The sequence below is a fragment of the Histoplasma capsulatum genome, genomic scaffold, assembly GCF_000149585.1.
Source record: "Histoplasma capsulatum NAm1 scaffold_2 genomic scaffold, whole genome shotgun sequence".
NCBI classification, from domain to species: Eukaryota; Fungi; Ascomycota; class Eurotiomycetes; order Onygenales; family Ajellomycetaceae; genus Histoplasma; species Histoplasma mississippiense.
This window is the reverse complement of record NW_001813981.1, coordinates 3,546,313-3,563,914: the sequence shown is the minus strand read 5'-3', so window position 1 is coordinate 3,563,914 and position 17,602 is coordinate 3,546,313. Positions and strand designations below refer to the sequence as shown.

The following is a 17,602-nucleotide window of genomic DNA, read 5'->3' as shown; positions in this document are numbered from 1 at the left end:
AGCATCCCGTCCAGTGTGTTTTGTCGAGAAGACCATTCTAAGTTTTATGTATTCTCTCAGCTCAGAGGTGCATAGGGGTCGAACAGATATCCTGGAAGTGAGTGAGGTGATATCGTCTGTAACACGACATGAGTCCCGATATTTTACCGTCAACAAACCGGGGTACAAAGCATGGACTCGACGAGTCTATAATTCTGCATTCTCGGGCGACACTGACACGTGTCAGGATATTATCTCCAGTACACATGATGTTTCGAATGTGAGCTTGGTTTAGTTCAGTGATGACACCTTTGGAACTAGGTTTGAGCTTGTTTTCGAAGACAATGAAGCCAATGAATTCGAGATCAGATTCGGCTTCCAGACGATGTAGTTTCTGTACCTTTATCCAGCTGAGCTTCTGGAAATGTTTTGCTGCACAGGCAATAACACGGAAACCTCGATGGGTGTAGAAGCTAAGCAGATCTTCAAAATCGGGAGGTACTGTTCACAACTTTATTAGCCTGGAATTATAGCCTGAGTCGCGGTAATTTACTTACAGCTTTCGGGAAGACATATGTCTTTCATGCATTCAGGGGCCCCTTTTACGAATACGAAGGCACCTGGGTCGCCAAACTGTCGAGCTATAACGCTTGACCGACGAAGTTGGGACACGAATTCGAATGACCTGAGGACACCGAGCTCGAATGGTTTGCCCTATTGTAAGATCGTTAGCGGGGAGAAAAGCGATTCAGAAGAACAACTTACAATTGGGTCAGGATCATTATAATCAGGAGAAAAGTCAGCTGGTGGCCTGGCGATAGATGGAGAACCATAGTCACGGTCCATCTCTATATCTGCAGCATTATGGCTCCCTTCTTCAAATGACCACCCAATGAACTGGAACATTTTCACATCTAGGGGATCACCAATCAGTTCACCATCGACAATCCGCAAGGAGTGGCACGTTGCCATGGTATAGAGAATATATCTGTTTGCACGATAGTCCACCGTGGGTTCTCTCTCATACGACCGATGAGGAAGAATGGACGATGATTCGGTGAGGAGGTCGCTAAATCTAGTACGGTACGTCGAATCGGTTGGAATTAGCATAGGTTCTTTTGCGTTAAGAGATTGACTTACCTTAAGTCCGGTCCGCAAATTACCCTAACCCCCAAGACATCAAGACCGTCCTCCGTTAGAGTCCCCGTCTTATCGAAACAAACTACATTGAGCTTCCCGCCAACATTAACCCTGTAAGGGACCTTTCAGCAACGCAGTTACCGGTGTTCATCTTCTTCGCTTGAAGGCTTACCTTTGAGGACTAATGCAAAAAATTTTCTCCTTTTTGAGCCGAGAGAGGGCAAAATTTGTGCCAATCGATAGTGTAGCAGGTAGCGCGGGTGGAACAACAATGGTGATAAGGTCAAGAGCACGGATAATAATGGTACGCCAGGGGAGCTGATACAAAGCGGTTAGGTTGAAAGAGAAACTTAATCAGAAATCAAGTCATTCCCATACCCCTAATCTGACAAAATTTATGAAAGACGCTATGAATCCGAATCCAGCAACAATACCCATGACTGAAATATACCGGAAAGAATCTCGGTAGAATTTGAAGCCAGATGGCTTCGGAAAAAGCATTGAGCGAACAAGGGCGCCCTTTGTTGTATTAAAACCTGTTCTGATCACCATAGCTAATGCGACGGCTTCGTCATCCTTAGGATCTTGCGGGCGCCTAGCTCTTATTATCCTTGTTCCGGAGAAAAGGGAATGTTTTGCGACATTTGGTTGGACCGATGGCGCACTGATGTCGAGAGAGGCAAGAGCTTCATTTGTGGTTGGGGTTTTTGCGACAGGAACGGATTCACCTAGTTCGGGTTTAGTATTGCTGTTTCGAAAAGTCGAGGGTTTGCGAACCTGTCAGCATGCTCTCATTAACGATGCAGTCTCCAGTTAGGAGTAAACAATCGCATGGAACTTGAGTCAGGGATGGATCGGAAACCTCATACACATCGCCTGGGGCTAGGTCGTGTGACTGAATAGTTCTCCCTATACATTATCAACATCTGACTCATAACACTGTTTTTAGGAAGGAGAATCTAATCGGGTTTGGAAAGAGAAACTCCTACAGAATCCACTCCTCAACACTCGGACATTACATTCGAAGTGGGAGATTTCTCTAAGACGCCGCATTGTCTGATACTCAGAGTCAGGACAGCCTTTGAAAAGTCGAGGACTTTAGAAATAGAATACCGATCTTGTTTCTATGGTCGTTGTTGTAATACTGAAGACTCGAAATAAGAAGAATACAGGCCGCATAATAATAATATTGATCCATTGACCAAAGGATCAAACTAGCAACCTGGAAGATGTAGAATGGGTGGAAAGCCTCGAAGCAGAGGAGATAAGCTGTTGTACACGACCATTAAAACAAAAAAAGAAAAGGAAAAGAGGAACTCACTTCGTCGACCATGGATTTGCGGGATACTTTTTTGCCGGATATCGATTATGTTCGAGCCCAAATATTTGTTCCCGAAAATCCCTCTCTTCCGCCGTTAACCCAACTCGCAAAGCTTTAATGCTTGTCCAAGAAGGATCTTTCCACCCGGTACACTGCAAAAATCGGTATTCGGCAGGATGGTAGTAAAAGCGAATATAGCGAAAATCCAAGAACCGTAGGGTTGAAATAACAGGGTCATACTCCTCATCAAATATGGGAGTGTCAACCTCCTTGGCCGGAGCGCCAAAGACCGTGGATAACGGGCGATCATACGGCTGGCTGACAACTTCGTGAACGGTCAATTGTGACCATTGATCCTACTTCATTTCAGTCGTGTCAATCAATTAGAAAAGGAGAGAAATATCTTACCTCGACTACGGCCCATTGACATCGGCATAATGGTGTTGGCGTGCCGATTAGTCTCATACGCCATCGGGGAAGCCATCGAAAAAGAAGGTACCCTAAACCACATGATAGGAAGCAGACTGTAAGGTATAGGAGATAGCCAGAAATACTAGTGTTGAAACCCGCGATTACCACCGTCAGATCTTCCGTTGCGACGTATATTTTCTGGCTAGTCACCTCGTCAAGGGACTGTCGTCTCACTGAACCCTCGGGAGACTCGTCTCGATGTAGCAATGGCGCATCGAAGGAATCTCTGGCAACACGGGAGTCCATTGAAGCACGGCTAGGACTTAGCGGTGCCTCCTCAATGTCGACCTCATTTCCTCCCGCATACCCACTTGCGACTTCATCTTCATCTCCAACGGCGTCCACAACTGCCCACTCCGGCACCTCCGAGGTTTCCCTGAAGTAAGTGAAACTGAGTTGCGATTCACGGCGAGATCGGCGAGGTACAAAAGAGGCAGAGCTAGAGGGGATGCTCTCTGAAACGGGCCCCGCATAGATCTATCTCAACGTCAAAATTCATTCGTTCCACTTCTCTCGTGGCAGGGAGTCAGAGGGTCCGTATACGGACCTCATCGTGCGCCATTTCAACATCAGATATGATACTAGAGCTACACATATAGTCAGTTATACGCCAGTGTATCTTGAACACGTTTTGTAATATAGCACGCACCTGCTTCTCACTGATGATCTTCGATGACCGAGAGGGGACTCCGGTCCGCCAACCCTGTCCCACTCCGCAGAAGGCTCATGTCCCGCCATGATCCTCATGTGCTTTTCACTCACTCTCAAACAATTCTATTTCCCTGGCGAACATTTTCCAACCCGGGCTTTGGTTTCTGGAGGACCTAGATAAGTCAAATTTCCGAAAGCCCAAGGTTTGCTCGTGAGAAGGCTTCCAAGGTTGCGGATAGTGATAATCACGTGAACTAGCTGTAGAACCTTCCAAGATTGGAATGCAAGCGTTTGGACACCTTTCGGGCATAATATTTTTCTAACAACTAATGTCGGGCTTTTGATCATTAAGTAAAGGATAGGGGGGTATCTCGGAAGCAATTGTCTGCTGGCACTTACTTGAGTATCTCATAGCCTCCTCTGGATTGTGTATGGGTTCAAAGTTACTACATATACACAAGTTAGATAAACGCTCCGGAAATTCGCCAGCCAAATGGACGTCTTGGGTTCCCACCAATCTACCTGCATCTAGTTATATGGTCCCGTAGCACTCATGTTCTTTGTTTTGCTCTTTACTTTACTGCGAGGTTAACTAGCATTTTGTTTATCTTTCGCTGACTCTGTGTCTGGACTGTGCCAAGCCCCCTCAACCAAAACCGCGCTAATTGTTCCCACCAAAAGGACCCCATCGGTGCGTTTCGCCGCTGAGGAAAAAAAAAACCCAAAACATATTGTCGTCCTCATCTCAATTCCTCCCTCTTCGTGACTCTCTCCTCCCATCACACCTCCTTTTCCAGCATCTCCCCAGTGCACTCTCTCTATCCCCCCAGCCTGCTCGGAAAGATGTCGGAACCCATTCGAAACAAGAAAGTGGAATTTCCCACAGCCCCGTACGCATACCCCACCTACTCCATCCCCAAACCGTTTCTGACCGCTAATCGTCGACAATCACAAACAGTACCCCCCAAAACACCCCAGCTAACAATGCTCCCATCTCCTCGCATGCCCAACAACCTGGTGTCGCCAGCATTAAAGAAGGTGCGTGGTTTGTGTTTATTCACATCCTCGTTGTGATTGAGTATTCGTCATTGTCAGCATTTTGTTATGTCAACTAACCTGAAGTCTTATGACTTGCAGAGGACCTCGACCGTGCAACGGCAGCTTCGCTCTTTGCGCAAAACCCAAAACTGATTTCCATGATCCAGGGGAGACTTGGGTCTTTGGTTGGCCGATCGTCTGGTTATGTGGAGTCTCTCCCTGCGCCCGTTCGTCGTCGTGTAACAGGCCTGAAAGGAATCCAGAAAGAGCATTCAAAACTTGAGGCGGAATTCCAACAAAAAGTCCTCGAGCTAGAAAAGGAATACTTTGCCAAATTTAAACCTTTGTACGCTAAACGTGCGACTATCGTCAACGGACAATCTGAGCCTACCGAAGACGAAGTACAGGCTGGTAAACCAGAAGATGAGGACGAAGAGCGGGATTCTAAGGCGAAGGATGAAGCAAAATCGGAAGATATTGATGTGCCTGTAGCCGCTGGTATTCCCGAGTTCTGGCTCTCTGCCATGAAGAACCATATCTCTCTTTCTGAAATGATCACCGACAGGGACGAGGAGGCATTGAAACAATTGACCGACATTCGTATGGAATATCTCGAACGTCCCGGTTTCCGCCTGATATTCGAGTTTGCTGAAAACCAGTTTTTTACCAACAAAACCATCTCTAAGACCTATTACTATCAGGAAGAAAGTGGTTACGGTGGCGATTTCATTTACGATCATGCCGAGGGCGATGAGATTGAATGGAAAGAGGGCAAGGACCTTACCGTCCGATACGAAAGCAAAAAGCAACGAAATAAAAGTAAGGATTTTGTTCAATCCAAGTGCGTCAAACATCAATATTCTAACCGTCGTTATTTATGAAATCTAGGTACCAAGCAGACCCGCGTTGTGAAGGTCAAGGTTCCCACAGATTCGTTCTTCAATTTCTTCTCCCCACCAAAAGTGCCAGCAGGTGGTGACGATGACGCGGCATCCGATATTGAAGAGCGACTGGAGTTGGACTACACTCTTGGTGAGGACATTAAGGAGAAACTCATTCCCCGAGCCGTCGACTGGGTTCACCGGAGAAGCTCTTCAATTTTGAGGAATACGATGAGGGAGATGGACATGGGACGATTTCGATGACGATGATGAGGATGGACGACGACGACAACGACGACGACGATGATGACCGGAGAACGGAGGGGAGAAATGGGATGACTAAACCGATGAGGAGGTAGGAAAACTCGAGATTTCTATTCCAATTCCAAGAATACCTAGAGCTAACTCAGATATACCAGGACGATGGAACGAAGCCCAAGAAAGAGGCTGCGGAATGCAAGCAGAGCTAGAGAAGGGCTTTTCTTTCTCTTTCTTTTCTTTTTCTTCATAAAAATAGTTTGCCTTGTGCTTCTGGGAGTCCGTTTCCCCTCCCTTTTTTATCAATTTTAAACCACATGTTACCAACCTGTTTGTGTTTATTCTTCCCCCCCTTCTCTCTCTCTCTCTCTTTCTCTCTCTTTCTTTCTACTATGCTCCATAGTTCATGTCTATGTGCAATTTTCCCAGTTTAAGTTCCTTTCTTCTTTTTATTGCGTTATGCACCGAGATTGAGCCTAATAATACATATATAATATGGACAATAGCATCCGTCCTTCTTCTTACTTCGTTTCTTTGCACTCCCTTCTTTCCGTCTGTTGCCCATTACCATTCCTAACCCCCCTATCTTTGAAAGGAAACACACATAGCGCCGCCTCTGCCGCTATTCTTTCTGGTATGTGTGGTTGGTCTGTCATGTATTTATGATAGCTAGGGATAAATTTCCGGTACTTGGCTGTCTGAGACAGATAAAAACCATGTTTTCCCCTCAATACTCTACTTATTACACACCTCACCCTATCCTATCCATTTTACGATCGTTTTCAATAGAGTTCTGGGCCAACAGAACCCAACGAAATTCATTATTTGAGCTGCTTCTTTTCTTTTTTTTTCTTTAATCTGGGGGATTCTTTTTCTCAGTAATAGAATAAATTAAGCAATGAAATTTGTAATATCACCTACTCGTTTCTGCTAATATGGTAGTTAGCTTTAACAAATAAGTTTATGTATAAATAAGGTTATATCAACATGGAGGGATACATTTCAATTTGATGAATGTGCACATGTACAGTACAATGTATGATGCAAATAATGAAACAATAAACGCAGGTCTTTGGAGCAAAATCTCAAACACAATGCTATATTTTTGAAACAACGATCGTCCTGTTCCCAAACATCTCCCAGCTTAGGCTCGTGTGGGAATCACGTGGCTCTCCACTCCGTGCCACGGAGGCTCGAAACTCTCCCGCTGGAACCACCACAGCACTGCTCAGGGGCAATCCCAGCTCGCTAAAACACCCCAACCTTAACAACAGGCTTGCTCATTTGGCCTGCTGCCCCCTGACTGTCGTTTTCGTTTTTGCTTGCTTGTCTATCCGTCTGTCTGGAAACCCTGGCGGTTTTTGGTTCTCCAGCACCATCTCGGCAATCTTTCTTTTTTTTTTTTTGAGGGGACCCTCTCGAATCAGACCCGCGTGCAACTGCAATTGCCTTGGGCTGCACACCGTTTGCTGGCCTTTCTCACGGCGAACCCGTTTCACATTAATCTCTTGTTATCCTGTTGGTGTCGTCGTTTTGGCCTCGATTTTGAATGCGGGAACGCGAAGTGTCATACTCAATCCATCATCAGTCTTGCACCGCGGGCATTTCGAATTTCTGGATAAAACAACTCCGGTGCTCGGTACAGAAAGCGTATCTAACGATCTGTTCGTGTTGTGGTGTTGGAGTTGTAGTTTGCAAATATGGTTCACATATTCAACGTTGGTACCCGAGCATGGCAGCCGGACCCGACAGAAGGATGGGTAGGCTCTGAGCTTGTTGAGAAGTTGGTGGATGGGGACAAAGTCGTTCTGGTCTTTTCCCTGGAAAACGGAGAGGTTAGCATGCTTCCCATTTCCATTGAAGCTCTGTACATATATATTCGTGTTTATGATTGTACAACTTTACACCTGGAAATATCACTGACAAAAATCCCATTTTTCCTCGCCAAAAAATAACAGACCAAGACAATCGAAACGACAGAAGCTGAATTGCAGCTGGACAACAATGGATCCCTTCCGCCGCTAATGAATCCATCCATGTTGGAGGCCAGTGAGGACCTGACGAATCTATCCCATTTGAATGAACCAGCTGGTACGTTTGGTGTCGCGATATCTCCATACTTGGAGATCTATTCCTCTCTGACGGATCTGCTATATAGTGCTACAAGCCATCAAGCTCCGATATGCTCAAAAGGAAATTTATACATACAGCGGTATTGTTCTCATCGCAACGAATCCATTTGCTCGTGTCGATTCGCTCTACGTCCCGCAGATGGTTCAGGTATATGCCGGGAAACAGCGGGCCACACAAGCTCCTCATCTTTTTGCTATTGCTGAGGAAGCATTCTCGTGAGTAAATATCCGTCTACCTGTTGATGCTGATCTAGTGTCTATTTTCTGATTTCGGAAATACACAAATGTAGTGATATGTTGAGAGACGGCCGAAATCAAACGATCGTTGTGTCCGGCGAATCCGGAGCAGGAAAGACTGTGAGCGCGAAATATATCATGAGATATTTTGCCACTAGAGGGACTCCCAACCAGGGATCATACAATGCGGGAAGGGCGGATTCAATCAGTGAGACAGAGGAGCAAATTTTGGCAACAAATCCGGTCATGGAGGCGTTCGGAAATGCAAAGACTACACGTAACGACAATTCTTCCCGATTCGGAAAATACATTGAGATTATGTTTGACGACAAGACAAATATTATTGGCGCGAAAATAAGAACATATCTCCTTGAGCGTTCAAGACTTGTCTTCCAACCTCTGAAAGAGAGAAATTACCATATTTTCTACCAACTAGTTGTTGGAGCTACGGACTCGGAACGGCAAGAGTTGGGCCTCTTGCCCATTGAAGAATTCGAGTATCTGAATCAAGGAGGTGCTCCAATGATCGATGGGGTTGACGATAAAGCCGAATTTGACGCCACAAGGAAATCACTTACGACAATAGGCGTAGCAAAGGAGACCCAGACTGATATATTCCGCATCCTAGCCGCTCTCCTACACCTAGGAAATGTTAAAATTCAGGCCACTCGAAGTGATTCTTCTCTTTCTTCCACGGAACCGTCTCTTGTGCGCGCATGCGAGATGCTGGGTATAGAAGCGGGCGAGTTCTCAAAATGGATTGTGAAAAAGCAGCTTATCACTCGCGGCGAAAAAATTACATCGAATCTTACCCAGCAACAGGCTGTAGTTGTCCGAGATTCCGTTGCGAAATTCATTTACTCAAGCTTGTTCGATTGGTTAGTGGAAACCATTAACCGCGGGCTAGCTACAGAAGATGTGTTAAACAGGGTAAATTCCTTCATTGGAGTTCTAGATATTTATGGTTTCGAACATTTCGCCAAAAACTCCTTCGAACAATTTTGCATCAATTATGCCAACGAGAAGTTGCAGCAAGAATTCAATCAGCATGTGTTCAAACTCGAGCAGGAAGAGTATGTCATGAAGAAATCGATTGGTAATTTATTGATTTCTCAGACAATCAACCATGCATTGATCTTATTGAAGGAAAGCTCGGAGTCCTGTCCTTGCTGGATGAAGAGTCTCGGTTACCAATGGGCTCTGATGATCATTTCGTACAAGCTGCATCACCCACTTTGGGTCAATAAACAAAAGTTCTACAAGAAACCTCGATCGGTAAGTCTGCCTGCACTGTGTGCCATACGCCGTCGATGTCACGTATGAATCTGATGGATTTATTGAAAAGAACAGGGACACTGTTCCGGATGAGCATATGGAAATACTCCGTAAATCCTCCAACGGCTTTGTGAAAGCCGTTCTCGAAGCAGCATCCGCTGTACGTGAGAAGGACTCCGCGGCAGTGTCCTCGCGCCCAGTTGCAGCACCAGGGCGGAAGATCGGTGTTGCAGTCAATCGCAAACCTACGCTTGGCGGCATCTTCAAGTCATCTTTGATTGAGCTTATGAACACCATCAACTCGACTGATGTTCATTATATTCGCTGTATAAAACCTAATGAGGGCAAGGAAGCGTGGAAGTTTGAAGGGCCCATGGTTCTTAGCCAGTTGAGAGCGTGTGGTGTACTTGAAACGGTTAGGATAAGCTGCGCTGGCTACCCGACCCGCTGGACATACGAAGAATTTGCTCTCCGCTACTACATGCTCTGCCACTCTTCTCAATGGACGTCTGAAATTCGTGACATGGGTCATGCAATTTTGCGAAAAGCTCTTGGCGATGCCAGCCATCAGCAAGATAAATACCAGCTCGGCTTGACAAAGATCTTTTTCCGAGCAGGCATGCTTGCTTTCCTTGAGAATCTCCGCACTTCGCGGTTGAATGAATGTGCAACAATGATCCAGAAGAACTTGAAATGCAAGTACTATCGCCGCAGATACCTTGAGGCTCGCGAGTCTATCCTTACTACACAAAGTGTGATCAGAGGGTTCTTGGCGAGACAGCGCGCCGAGGAGATTCGTTGTATTAAAGCCGCCACAACAATTCAAAGAGTTTGGCGTGGTCAGAAGGAGCGAAAACATTATGTCAGTATTCGGAACAATATCGTTCTTTTCGAGTCCGTTGCGAAAGGTTACCTTTGCCGGCGCAACATCATGGATACCATCCTTGGAAATGCAGCCAAGACCATTCAGCGTGCATTCCGATCCTGGCGTTCAATCCGTGCTTGGAGACAATACCGCAAGAAAGTCATTATTATTCAGAATCTTTACAGAGGAAGAAAGGCACGGCTTCTGTACAAGAAGTTGCGTGAAGAGGCAAGGGATCTTAAACAAATATCTTATAAACTAGAAAACAAGGTCGTTGAACTTACTCAATCCCTTGGGACTCTTAAGCGAGAGAACAAGACTCTTACAACACAACTCGAGAATTATGACAGCCAGCTCAAATCCTGGAGAAGTCGACACAATGCACTGGAAGCTCGCAGCCGAGAGCTACAAGCCGAGGCGAACCAAGCTGGTATTGCCGCTGCACAGTTGACTGCCTTGGAAGAAGACATGAATAAATTGCAACACAACCATGCCGAGGCATTGGCCACCGTCAAGCGACTACAGGAAGAAGAAAAGGTGTCGCGCGAATCTCTCAAGGTGGCAACTGCCGAGCTTGAAAAACTGAGACAAGCCAATGCTGACCACGAAGTCGAGAAAGAATCCCTTCGCCAGTTAATCACTGAATTACAGGATGAACTAGAGCTTGCTAAGAGGGCTGTACCTGTCAATGGGGTTAGTGGAGATCTTCAGAACGGGGTCACCTCTCAACCTGGTATTACTGGGTTAATCAATCTGGTTTCATCCAAGAAGCCGAAGCCGAAGAGACGGAGTGCTGGCACGGAGAAGATAGACGTCGATCGGTTCAGCGGTGCTTATAACCCACGGCCAGTATCGATGGCTGTGCCTAGCGCTGGCCGCCGTTCCAATCTATCTGGTTCTACTTTTGCCCCAGGAGTGGACTCTATTGAAATGGAACTGGAGACGTTGTTATCTGAAGAAGACGAGCTCAACGACGAAGTTACGATTGGTCTTATCCGCAACCTTAAAATTCCTCTTCCTGGCTCTACTCCACCACCAACCGAGAAAGAGGTTCTCTTCCCCTCATACCTTATTAATCTTGTTACGTCCGAGATGTGGAATAATGGCTTTGTCAAGGAATCCGAACGCTTCCTTGCTAATGTAATGCAATCTATTCAGCAAGACGTCCTGCAGCATGAAGGTGAAGATGCAATTAACCCTGGCGCGTTCTGGCTTTCCAACGTTCACGAGATGCTATCCTTTGTTTTCCTGGCTGAGGATTGGTATGCGGCTCAGAAAACCGATAGTTACGAATACGATCGTCTTTTGGAAATTGTGAAACATGATCTAGAGAGCTTGGAATTCAATATATACCACACTTGGATGAAAGTTTTGAAACAAAAACTTTACAAGATGGTTGTCCCCGCAATTATCGAGTCGCAATCACTTCCAGGATTCGTTACCAATGAAACTAACCGCTTCCTCGGGAAACTCCTCCCATCTAACACCCCTGCTTATAGTATGGACAATCTCTTGAGCCTTCTTAACAATGTATACAAGGCGATGAAGGCGTACTATCTTGAGGACTCTATCATCTTGCAAACAGTCAATGAGCTACTCCGTCTTGTCGGCGTCACGGCATTCAACGATCTCCTAATGAGAAGAAATTTCTTGTCCTGGAAGCGTGGTCTACAGATCAATTACAATATCACTCGGATTGAGGAATGGTGCAAGAGCCATGACATGCCGGAAGGAACCCTGCAGCTCGAACACCTCATGGTAAGTTCATGGTTTCTCTGGCGAATGTGGATTTTCGGCTAATGAATCCCCTATTTTAGCAAGCGACGAAATTGCTTCAGCTCAAGAAGGCAACTCTCAACGATATCGAGATCATTCAAGATATTTGCTGGATGTAAGTAAATCGTCGTTCCCACCATAGCCCTTGCTACATAATTCAAGGTTCTAATAGTATTTCTGCAATAGGCTCTCGCCAAATCAAATTCAAAAGCTCCTCAACCAGTACCTGGTCGCCGACTACGAACAGCCTATTAACGGCGAAATCATGAAAGCTGTTGCCTCTCGCGTCACTGAGAAGAGTGATGTCCTCCTCTTAACCGCTGTTGACATAGAAGATAGCGGGCCCTACGAAATCGCCGAGCCACGCTCAATTAATGCTTTGGAAACATATACCCCATCATGTAAGATCTATATCTACACATACCCAGTGCAAGGCACTACAATGATGATTTGAGCTATACTAACATAAAACAATTAGGGCTCCAAACACCCCGTCTAAAACGCCTTGCAGAGATTGTCTCCATACAAGCAATGGCACAGCAAGAGAAGCTTGACATGGCTGATGGCCCCGACGCCCCCAGCGATTCCTCATAAATAAAATAGCGACGCATTTCATCTTCATTTCCCCCGCGTGCTCAATTGGTCATCCATTGTGTGTATCTATCCTTAATAGTATTTGGGAGCCCGCCTCGATTATGGTGATTCAATTGTATCCATCTACTCTCCCAAATTCGGCGTCTGAGTCGCTGCCCGCTCTATAGACCTTGGATGAGTGGAAGCGATTTTCAAAGACCGCTCCCTCCGTCCGTTGCTCATTGAATATTATTTATCTTTCTTGTTTCGCCGTTCGGCCTCTCACCGCGCCTTTTAGCAAACCCGGTGTTTCTCGTTTTTCCCTCGTTTAAATTCTACTTGGTATTGTTTTGTTTGCTGTGAGGAATTTGTCTACGTCCATTTCCTTTTTCAATTCCACAAAACTCAATCGAAACCCCACCGTTCTCCTGTACCCTAATATAATTCTTACTCCACTTGTGTTATGGTCTCCTGCTAGTGTTGTTGCTATTCGTCTCCCCTGATGCCCTACAGACAAATCAACAGCAAACTCACACCCGCCTCCCCCATCAATGCGCTAGAAGATATACTCTCTCAACTGGACTCCGTATATAATTTTGCTAGCGTTGTTTCGCATTATTTTCTAAGAAATTCTTTGAGTTGATGTGGTTGATGTAAACCTAATTTTGCCTTTTTTTTTTTTTTGGATGCTTTGGAGTGGCAGGCAGGGAATCTCGGGCGTGAAAAGTACTAATAACAACGGGATTCCAGTTTCTCTTTTATTTTCTGTTAGTCCTTATATCAATCAAGCCAGATCTACCCCATTTTGTTTACGGGATAGCGTATATATAATGTATTCGAGATCCCATTTTGCCAGCCTAGCCGAAATTACATAGATAGCGAGATGTTTATTGTTAGATTCTAGGAAAACACTCATTCCCTAATTCAACTAGTTAACTTATACTAATTTTGAATTTTCCTCACTTACGAGATCACAGTTGAGAGATGCAATGATGTCATGGGTGGGTAAGAAGATTCTTGGCAACGCTTTTTCGATAAATAAACGTATCTTCATCTGATAAGAGTTTGAAATCTCCCAGACCAATTGTTCTCTTTCTTTCTCGAATTTTTAACAAAGTACACTGTAGCACATTGCTCACACAACAACCCCCCTCCCAGCGAGTATTTATCCAAAACAAGACAAACAAAATTAACTCCGGAAGAAAACATCTGGCCCACCCTCCACTTAACCAATATCACTTAGCGGATAATCCGATCACCATCTCTGCCCCTCCATCATGAAAACAATCAACTTCATCACAGGCAACAAAAACAAACTAGCCGAAGTCCAAGCTATTCTAGGGGATACCATAGAAGTGCAGAATCGGGCTATCGATGTGCCTGAGATACAGGGTTCGATTGAGGAGATTGCAAAAGAGAAATGCCGTAAAGCAGCGGAGACGGTATGTGCAGGAGTTTGATTTTTTATTATGGTCAATGAATATGTCGGAGATAGATTTATTTCAAATGATCTAATATACCACCTTTTTGGATTTTTCCTCTATCACATTGGGATGGTTTGATTTGATTTGATTTGATTTGATTTGATTTGATTTTTTTTTTTTTTTTTTTTTTTTTTAATAAAATAAACATTGCAAATACAGGCCACCTAGCTAAATTCTGGGTGATTTTGAAATGGATAGGTACAAGGGCCAGCGTTGACGGAGGATACAGCTCTGGAATTCAATGCATTAAAAGGGCTGCCGGGGCCATATATGTAAGGAGTTTTCCTTCTGTCCTTTTCGACTTCATCCTTATCAAGCACCAAGCAACGTCCCTTTTGATATCCCTGTGTCCCTTATATACATGTGCACACTCTATAAAACAGACGATTACGCTGGGGCGGTGAGGAATTTCAAGAAATTTGAAACTGACAACAAAGTTGTAGCAAGTGGTTTCTCGAAGCCCTAGGTCACGACGGGCTTAATAAGTTGTTGGATCCATATGAAGACAAATCCATCGTAGCAGTGTGCACGTTTGCGTTTTCCAGTGGACCAGGTGCGGAGCCAATCATTTTTCAAGGAAAGACTGAGGTATTGTTATCATTCTGCTTCTCAATCCGAACCGTCTAAGAAATTGTTGATATAGAGGCCCAGTAGATCGTGATTTCGTCCTGACATGTGAATTTTCCTTATGGTAGGGTCGAATGGTCCCAGCCAGGGGCCTGGCGACATTCGGTATAACCCCGCTTACCCAATAGGGCCGTCACATCCCCTTCCCTTTTTAAACCAGCGAACAAAGGATTGAATGAGCTGACCATGATTGCACCGCGCGTAGGTTGGGATCCCATATTCGAGTATGAGGGGAATACGTTCGCAGAGATGGACAAGGACGAAAAGGTAGGGAGGGAAAAAGGAGTCCAACCATGTCTACCCAACGCTGGATTGTCAGAAAATATATCTGACCGTATTGACGCTGAGTGTTTGCAACAATCTAGAACCTTATCTCCCATCGATACAAGGCGCTTGCGAAGTTGAAGCAATGGCTCGCGGAGACATATCCTTGATATTCTGCCAAATATCTTAGAACTTTAGGAGGCGAAAAGAGGTTCTATTCAGCCGGAGCTTTCCACACGAGCCTTTTTCCAAGAATCTATCCAAGCTTCGATACGCGCGCAATTACTTTCAATGTCCTCATCATTCTCGCTCGTCAATTCAACAACGATCTCCTCATCGTATGACTCCCTAGCCTCTTGGAGGAGTACATCGAATATTTCCACGTCAAGATTCTCCTGCAATTTGAGTTCCGAGTAGCCTCTGTGATTAACCGCAACCAATAAATAAATAAACTCATTAGTCCTTCTATCCCTTTCTAACGATCTTCCATATACTTGTGAGGAAACAGAGGGCACAATAAAATTCAGCTCACCTGGCGGCAAGCCGGTCATATAATATAGAAGTAGAATTGCACCGGATAACCACGACTAGGTCAATCCAAGACTTGGGGAAAAGGTCGCAGGCATGCCAATCAATAAGATACCCGCCCTTTGGTACATCCTTTTCAATGGCATCGAGGAGCTACACCACCGCAAACGCATTTTCACATTAGCCCTATATCCTCGCCCTTACTTGCATCGAGAGTAGATATCATAAAAAAATTGTAAGAGAAGCACGTCGTATACATACCTTATCATCATCCACAATATAACTTTGAAATGTATCGTCATATCCTTCATGGCAATTGTGCTCCTTCACTACCTGGTTAATTGACAGGTGTCGCAGGCCAGTTTCCTGAGCTAACTGCTCGCAATGGACAGTTTTGCCTACGCCAGGCGTGCCAGTGATGATAATATTAGGGAGTGTCCTCATTTTTGGTTTGCGAGTGCGCGCGGCGGATGATAAAGTTAGATGTAGGAAAGGGAGAAGGACAAGGAATGTGCGGGAGATATTGCGATGCTGAAAAGAAAATAATATAAAACTGTTTGGGCGTAATTTGTCCGATATTTGATACAGAATCACGTGTAGATTACAGGCTAAATTTAAAATTTACGCTGTATGAGTCAATACACAAGGAACTTTCGACTCGATCTTTGAGCGTCATCGGTGGAAATACACCAAACTAAAACGCCGAATCTAAGGGATAACCTTTACATGCGTGAATATAGGAAAACAAGACTCAAACGAAAACTCAAAATGGAAACCCCCCGGATAAATAATTTATAAATCAATACGTTGCAACCGTCAATGACCTGAAACAAGCATGACAAACATTCTCTCAAAGAGATCATTGCCTTAGTGGTGCGGGGGAAGTATAATTGGAGGTGGAAAAATATGCAGTGTTAGCCAGCGCGCCCTTATTTTTCTGGCTCCAATGGAATCTCCCATCTCATTGATGGAGACAACCTATTTTACCTTTGTTAGTGGTAAATTCCCATTAATACACCTGGAAAAGTATATATATATGTATATATATAAAGGGGGGAAAGAAAGGAGATCAACTCACTTGAGAATTTCAAACTCCTTGTGCTTTTGGAGGTAGCCGGGACCCCGCCGGTACGCCTTTATAAGGCAACGTGGATCCTGTGGCCTCGCTCGGCTGTTGCCAATAAGTCTCTCAATTGCGGGTGACGTTTTGAACATTGGGTCGAAGACGAGGAGGTTGGGGCTTCCGCTCTTACGTATTTCGAAACCAACGATTGTCAGAGAGTGCCCTAACATTTTGCCAAAGCATTAATATATTAGTATGAAAACTTCTAGTACGGATATGTTATCGACGCTGCTTCTGCTGTGGCCTGGATACCTGGGTGCTGGAGATAGATAGGCGGTAACTCTGTTTGGTTTACCCTTTCGCCATTTGTCGGGCAGGCCTGGAGGAAATATGCTAATATATCATCAAGAAGAGCTTGGTAAGCAGAAATATCTTGTGTAGTACCGAAGGCGCCGGCCTCGCACCTAGCCAAATGGGTCAGATTACTCGGTCAAAAAAATGACAGCCGGCTGGTGGAATTGGGTACATACTTAATCCCCAAACTAAGAAAAAGGGCTTGAGCCTGATCATGAATCAGTAAAAACATGCATTATCACTATCCACCGTTACTCAGCCATTTTCTTGTCGAAATATTTAAATACCTCGGAAGTCCCAATATATTTCCTTGTTTCCTTAATCCCCCCTGTTTCTATTTGCGCATTACTGTTAAAACCCAAGTCCCAGGCTTGCTCAATAAGGTCCTGTAACCGCAAGATTGTAGGGAGCCTTCCAGGAAATTGTTCGTAGCCATCCGCACGGGTATCCTGGATATGGGAGACCAGCATCTGGATATTTCTATACCCGCAAAAGCCACCTTCTTTAGGCATCTTGAATACATGTCGGACGGTGGGGTGGCAGAGGAATACCTGCTCTACTGTTTCATCTCATTCGCAAAGCCGAGCAAGAACCGGGGATAGATTTGACGTCTCGTTAGCCACATGGTCAACCCTGCGGAGAGTACCATCTGCTTGAATCTGGTTAAATACCGGGGACTTTTGGC

At 45.1% G+C, this 17,602-nt stretch overlaps 6 protein-coding genes across 6 annotated transcripts in view; 3 read left to right on the top strand and 3 right to left on the bottom strand.

Annotated features, from left to right (window-relative positions):
- The window catches only part of HCAG_03107 (hypothetical protein), a gene marked incomplete at both ends in the record, with an annotated part of 4,593 nt that extends 944 nt beyond the window's left edge, over window positions 1-3,649 (bottom strand). Inside the window, 13 exons of the mRNA XM_001542886.1 lie at window positions 148-186; window positions 218-480; window positions 537-693; window positions 745-1,054; window positions 1,120-1,230; window positions 1,292-1,437; window positions 1,498-1,867; window positions 1,989-2,028; window positions 2,109-2,158; window positions 2,441-2,796; window positions 2,849-3,388; window positions 3,459-3,498; window positions 3,561-3,649. Of these exons, the coding sequence (XP_001542936.1) occupies window positions 148-186; window positions 218-480; window positions 537-693; window positions 745-1,054; window positions 1,120-1,230; window positions 1,292-1,437; window positions 1,498-1,867; window positions 1,989-2,028; window positions 2,109-2,158; window positions 2,441-2,796; window positions 2,849-3,388; window positions 3,459-3,498; window positions 3,561-3,649 (2,511 nt within the window). The remainder of the gene's footprint in view (window positions 1-147; window positions 187-217; window positions 481-536; window positions 694-744; window positions 1,055-1,119; window positions 1,231-1,291; window positions 1,438-1,497; window positions 1,868-1,988; window positions 2,029-2,108; window positions 2,159-2,440; window positions 2,797-2,848; window positions 3,389-3,458; window positions 3,499-3,560) is intronic.
- A 756-nt stretch (window positions 3,650-4,405) lies between these two features.
- HCAG_03106 (conserved hypothetical protein) lies at window positions 4,406-5,745 on the top strand (the record flags this gene model as incomplete). The annotated part of the gene is made up of 4 exons (XM_001542885.1): window positions 4,406-4,452; window positions 4,521-4,600; window positions 4,700-5,419; window positions 5,489-5,745. The coding sequence occupies 4 exons, from the start codon at window positions 4,406-4,408 to the stop codon at window positions 5,743-5,745; spliced, it is 1,104 nt and encodes a 367-aa protein (XP_001542935.1).
- A 1,694-nt stretch (window positions 5,746-7,439) lies between these two features.
- HCAG_03105 (hypothetical protein) lies at window positions 7,440-12,618 on the top strand (the record flags this gene model as incomplete). Its single annotated transcript, XM_001542884.1, has 10 exons — window positions 7,440-7,574; window positions 7,698-7,830; window positions 7,898-8,087; window positions 8,162-8,986; window positions 9,038-9,181; window positions 9,372-9,383; window positions 9,459-12,006; window positions 12,066-12,139; window positions 12,211-12,425; window positions 12,503-12,618. 10 exons carry the CDS (start codon window positions 7,440-7,442, stop codon window positions 12,616-12,618), a joined length of 4,392 nt encoding a protein of 1,463 aa, XP_001542934.1.
- A 1,256-nt stretch (window positions 12,619-13,874) lies between these two features.
- On the top strand, window positions 13,875-14,883 carry HCAG_03104 (predicted protein; the record flags this gene model as incomplete). Its single annotated transcript, XM_001542883.1, has 4 exons — window positions 13,875-14,039; window positions 14,280-14,353; window positions 14,525-14,634; window positions 14,777-14,883. 4 exons carry the CDS (start codon window positions 13,875-13,877, stop codon window positions 14,881-14,883), a joined length of 456 nt encoding a protein of 151 aa, XP_001542933.1.
- A 307-nt stretch (window positions 14,884-15,190) lies between these two features.
- Window positions 15,191-15,944, bottom strand: HCAG_03103 (POS9-activating factor FAP7; the record flags this gene model as incomplete). Its single annotated transcript, XM_001542882.1, has 3 exons — window positions 15,191-15,392; window positions 15,505-15,653; window positions 15,762-15,944. The coding sequence occupies 3 exons, from the start codon at window positions 15,942-15,944 to the stop codon at window positions 15,191-15,193; spliced, it is 534 nt and encodes a 177-aa protein (XP_001542932.1).
- A 485-nt stretch (window positions 15,945-16,429) lies between these two features.
- On the bottom strand, window positions 16,430-17,429 carry HCAG_03102 (predicted protein; the record flags this gene model as incomplete). The annotated part of the gene is made up of 5 exons (XM_001542881.1): window positions 16,430-16,478; window positions 16,579-16,786; window positions 16,876-17,027; window positions 17,094-17,125; window positions 17,205-17,429. 5 exons carry the CDS (start codon window positions 17,427-17,429, stop codon window positions 16,430-16,432), a joined length of 666 nt encoding a protein of 221 aa, XP_001542931.1.
- Between the last annotated feature and the right edge of the window lie 173 nt (window positions 17,430-17,602).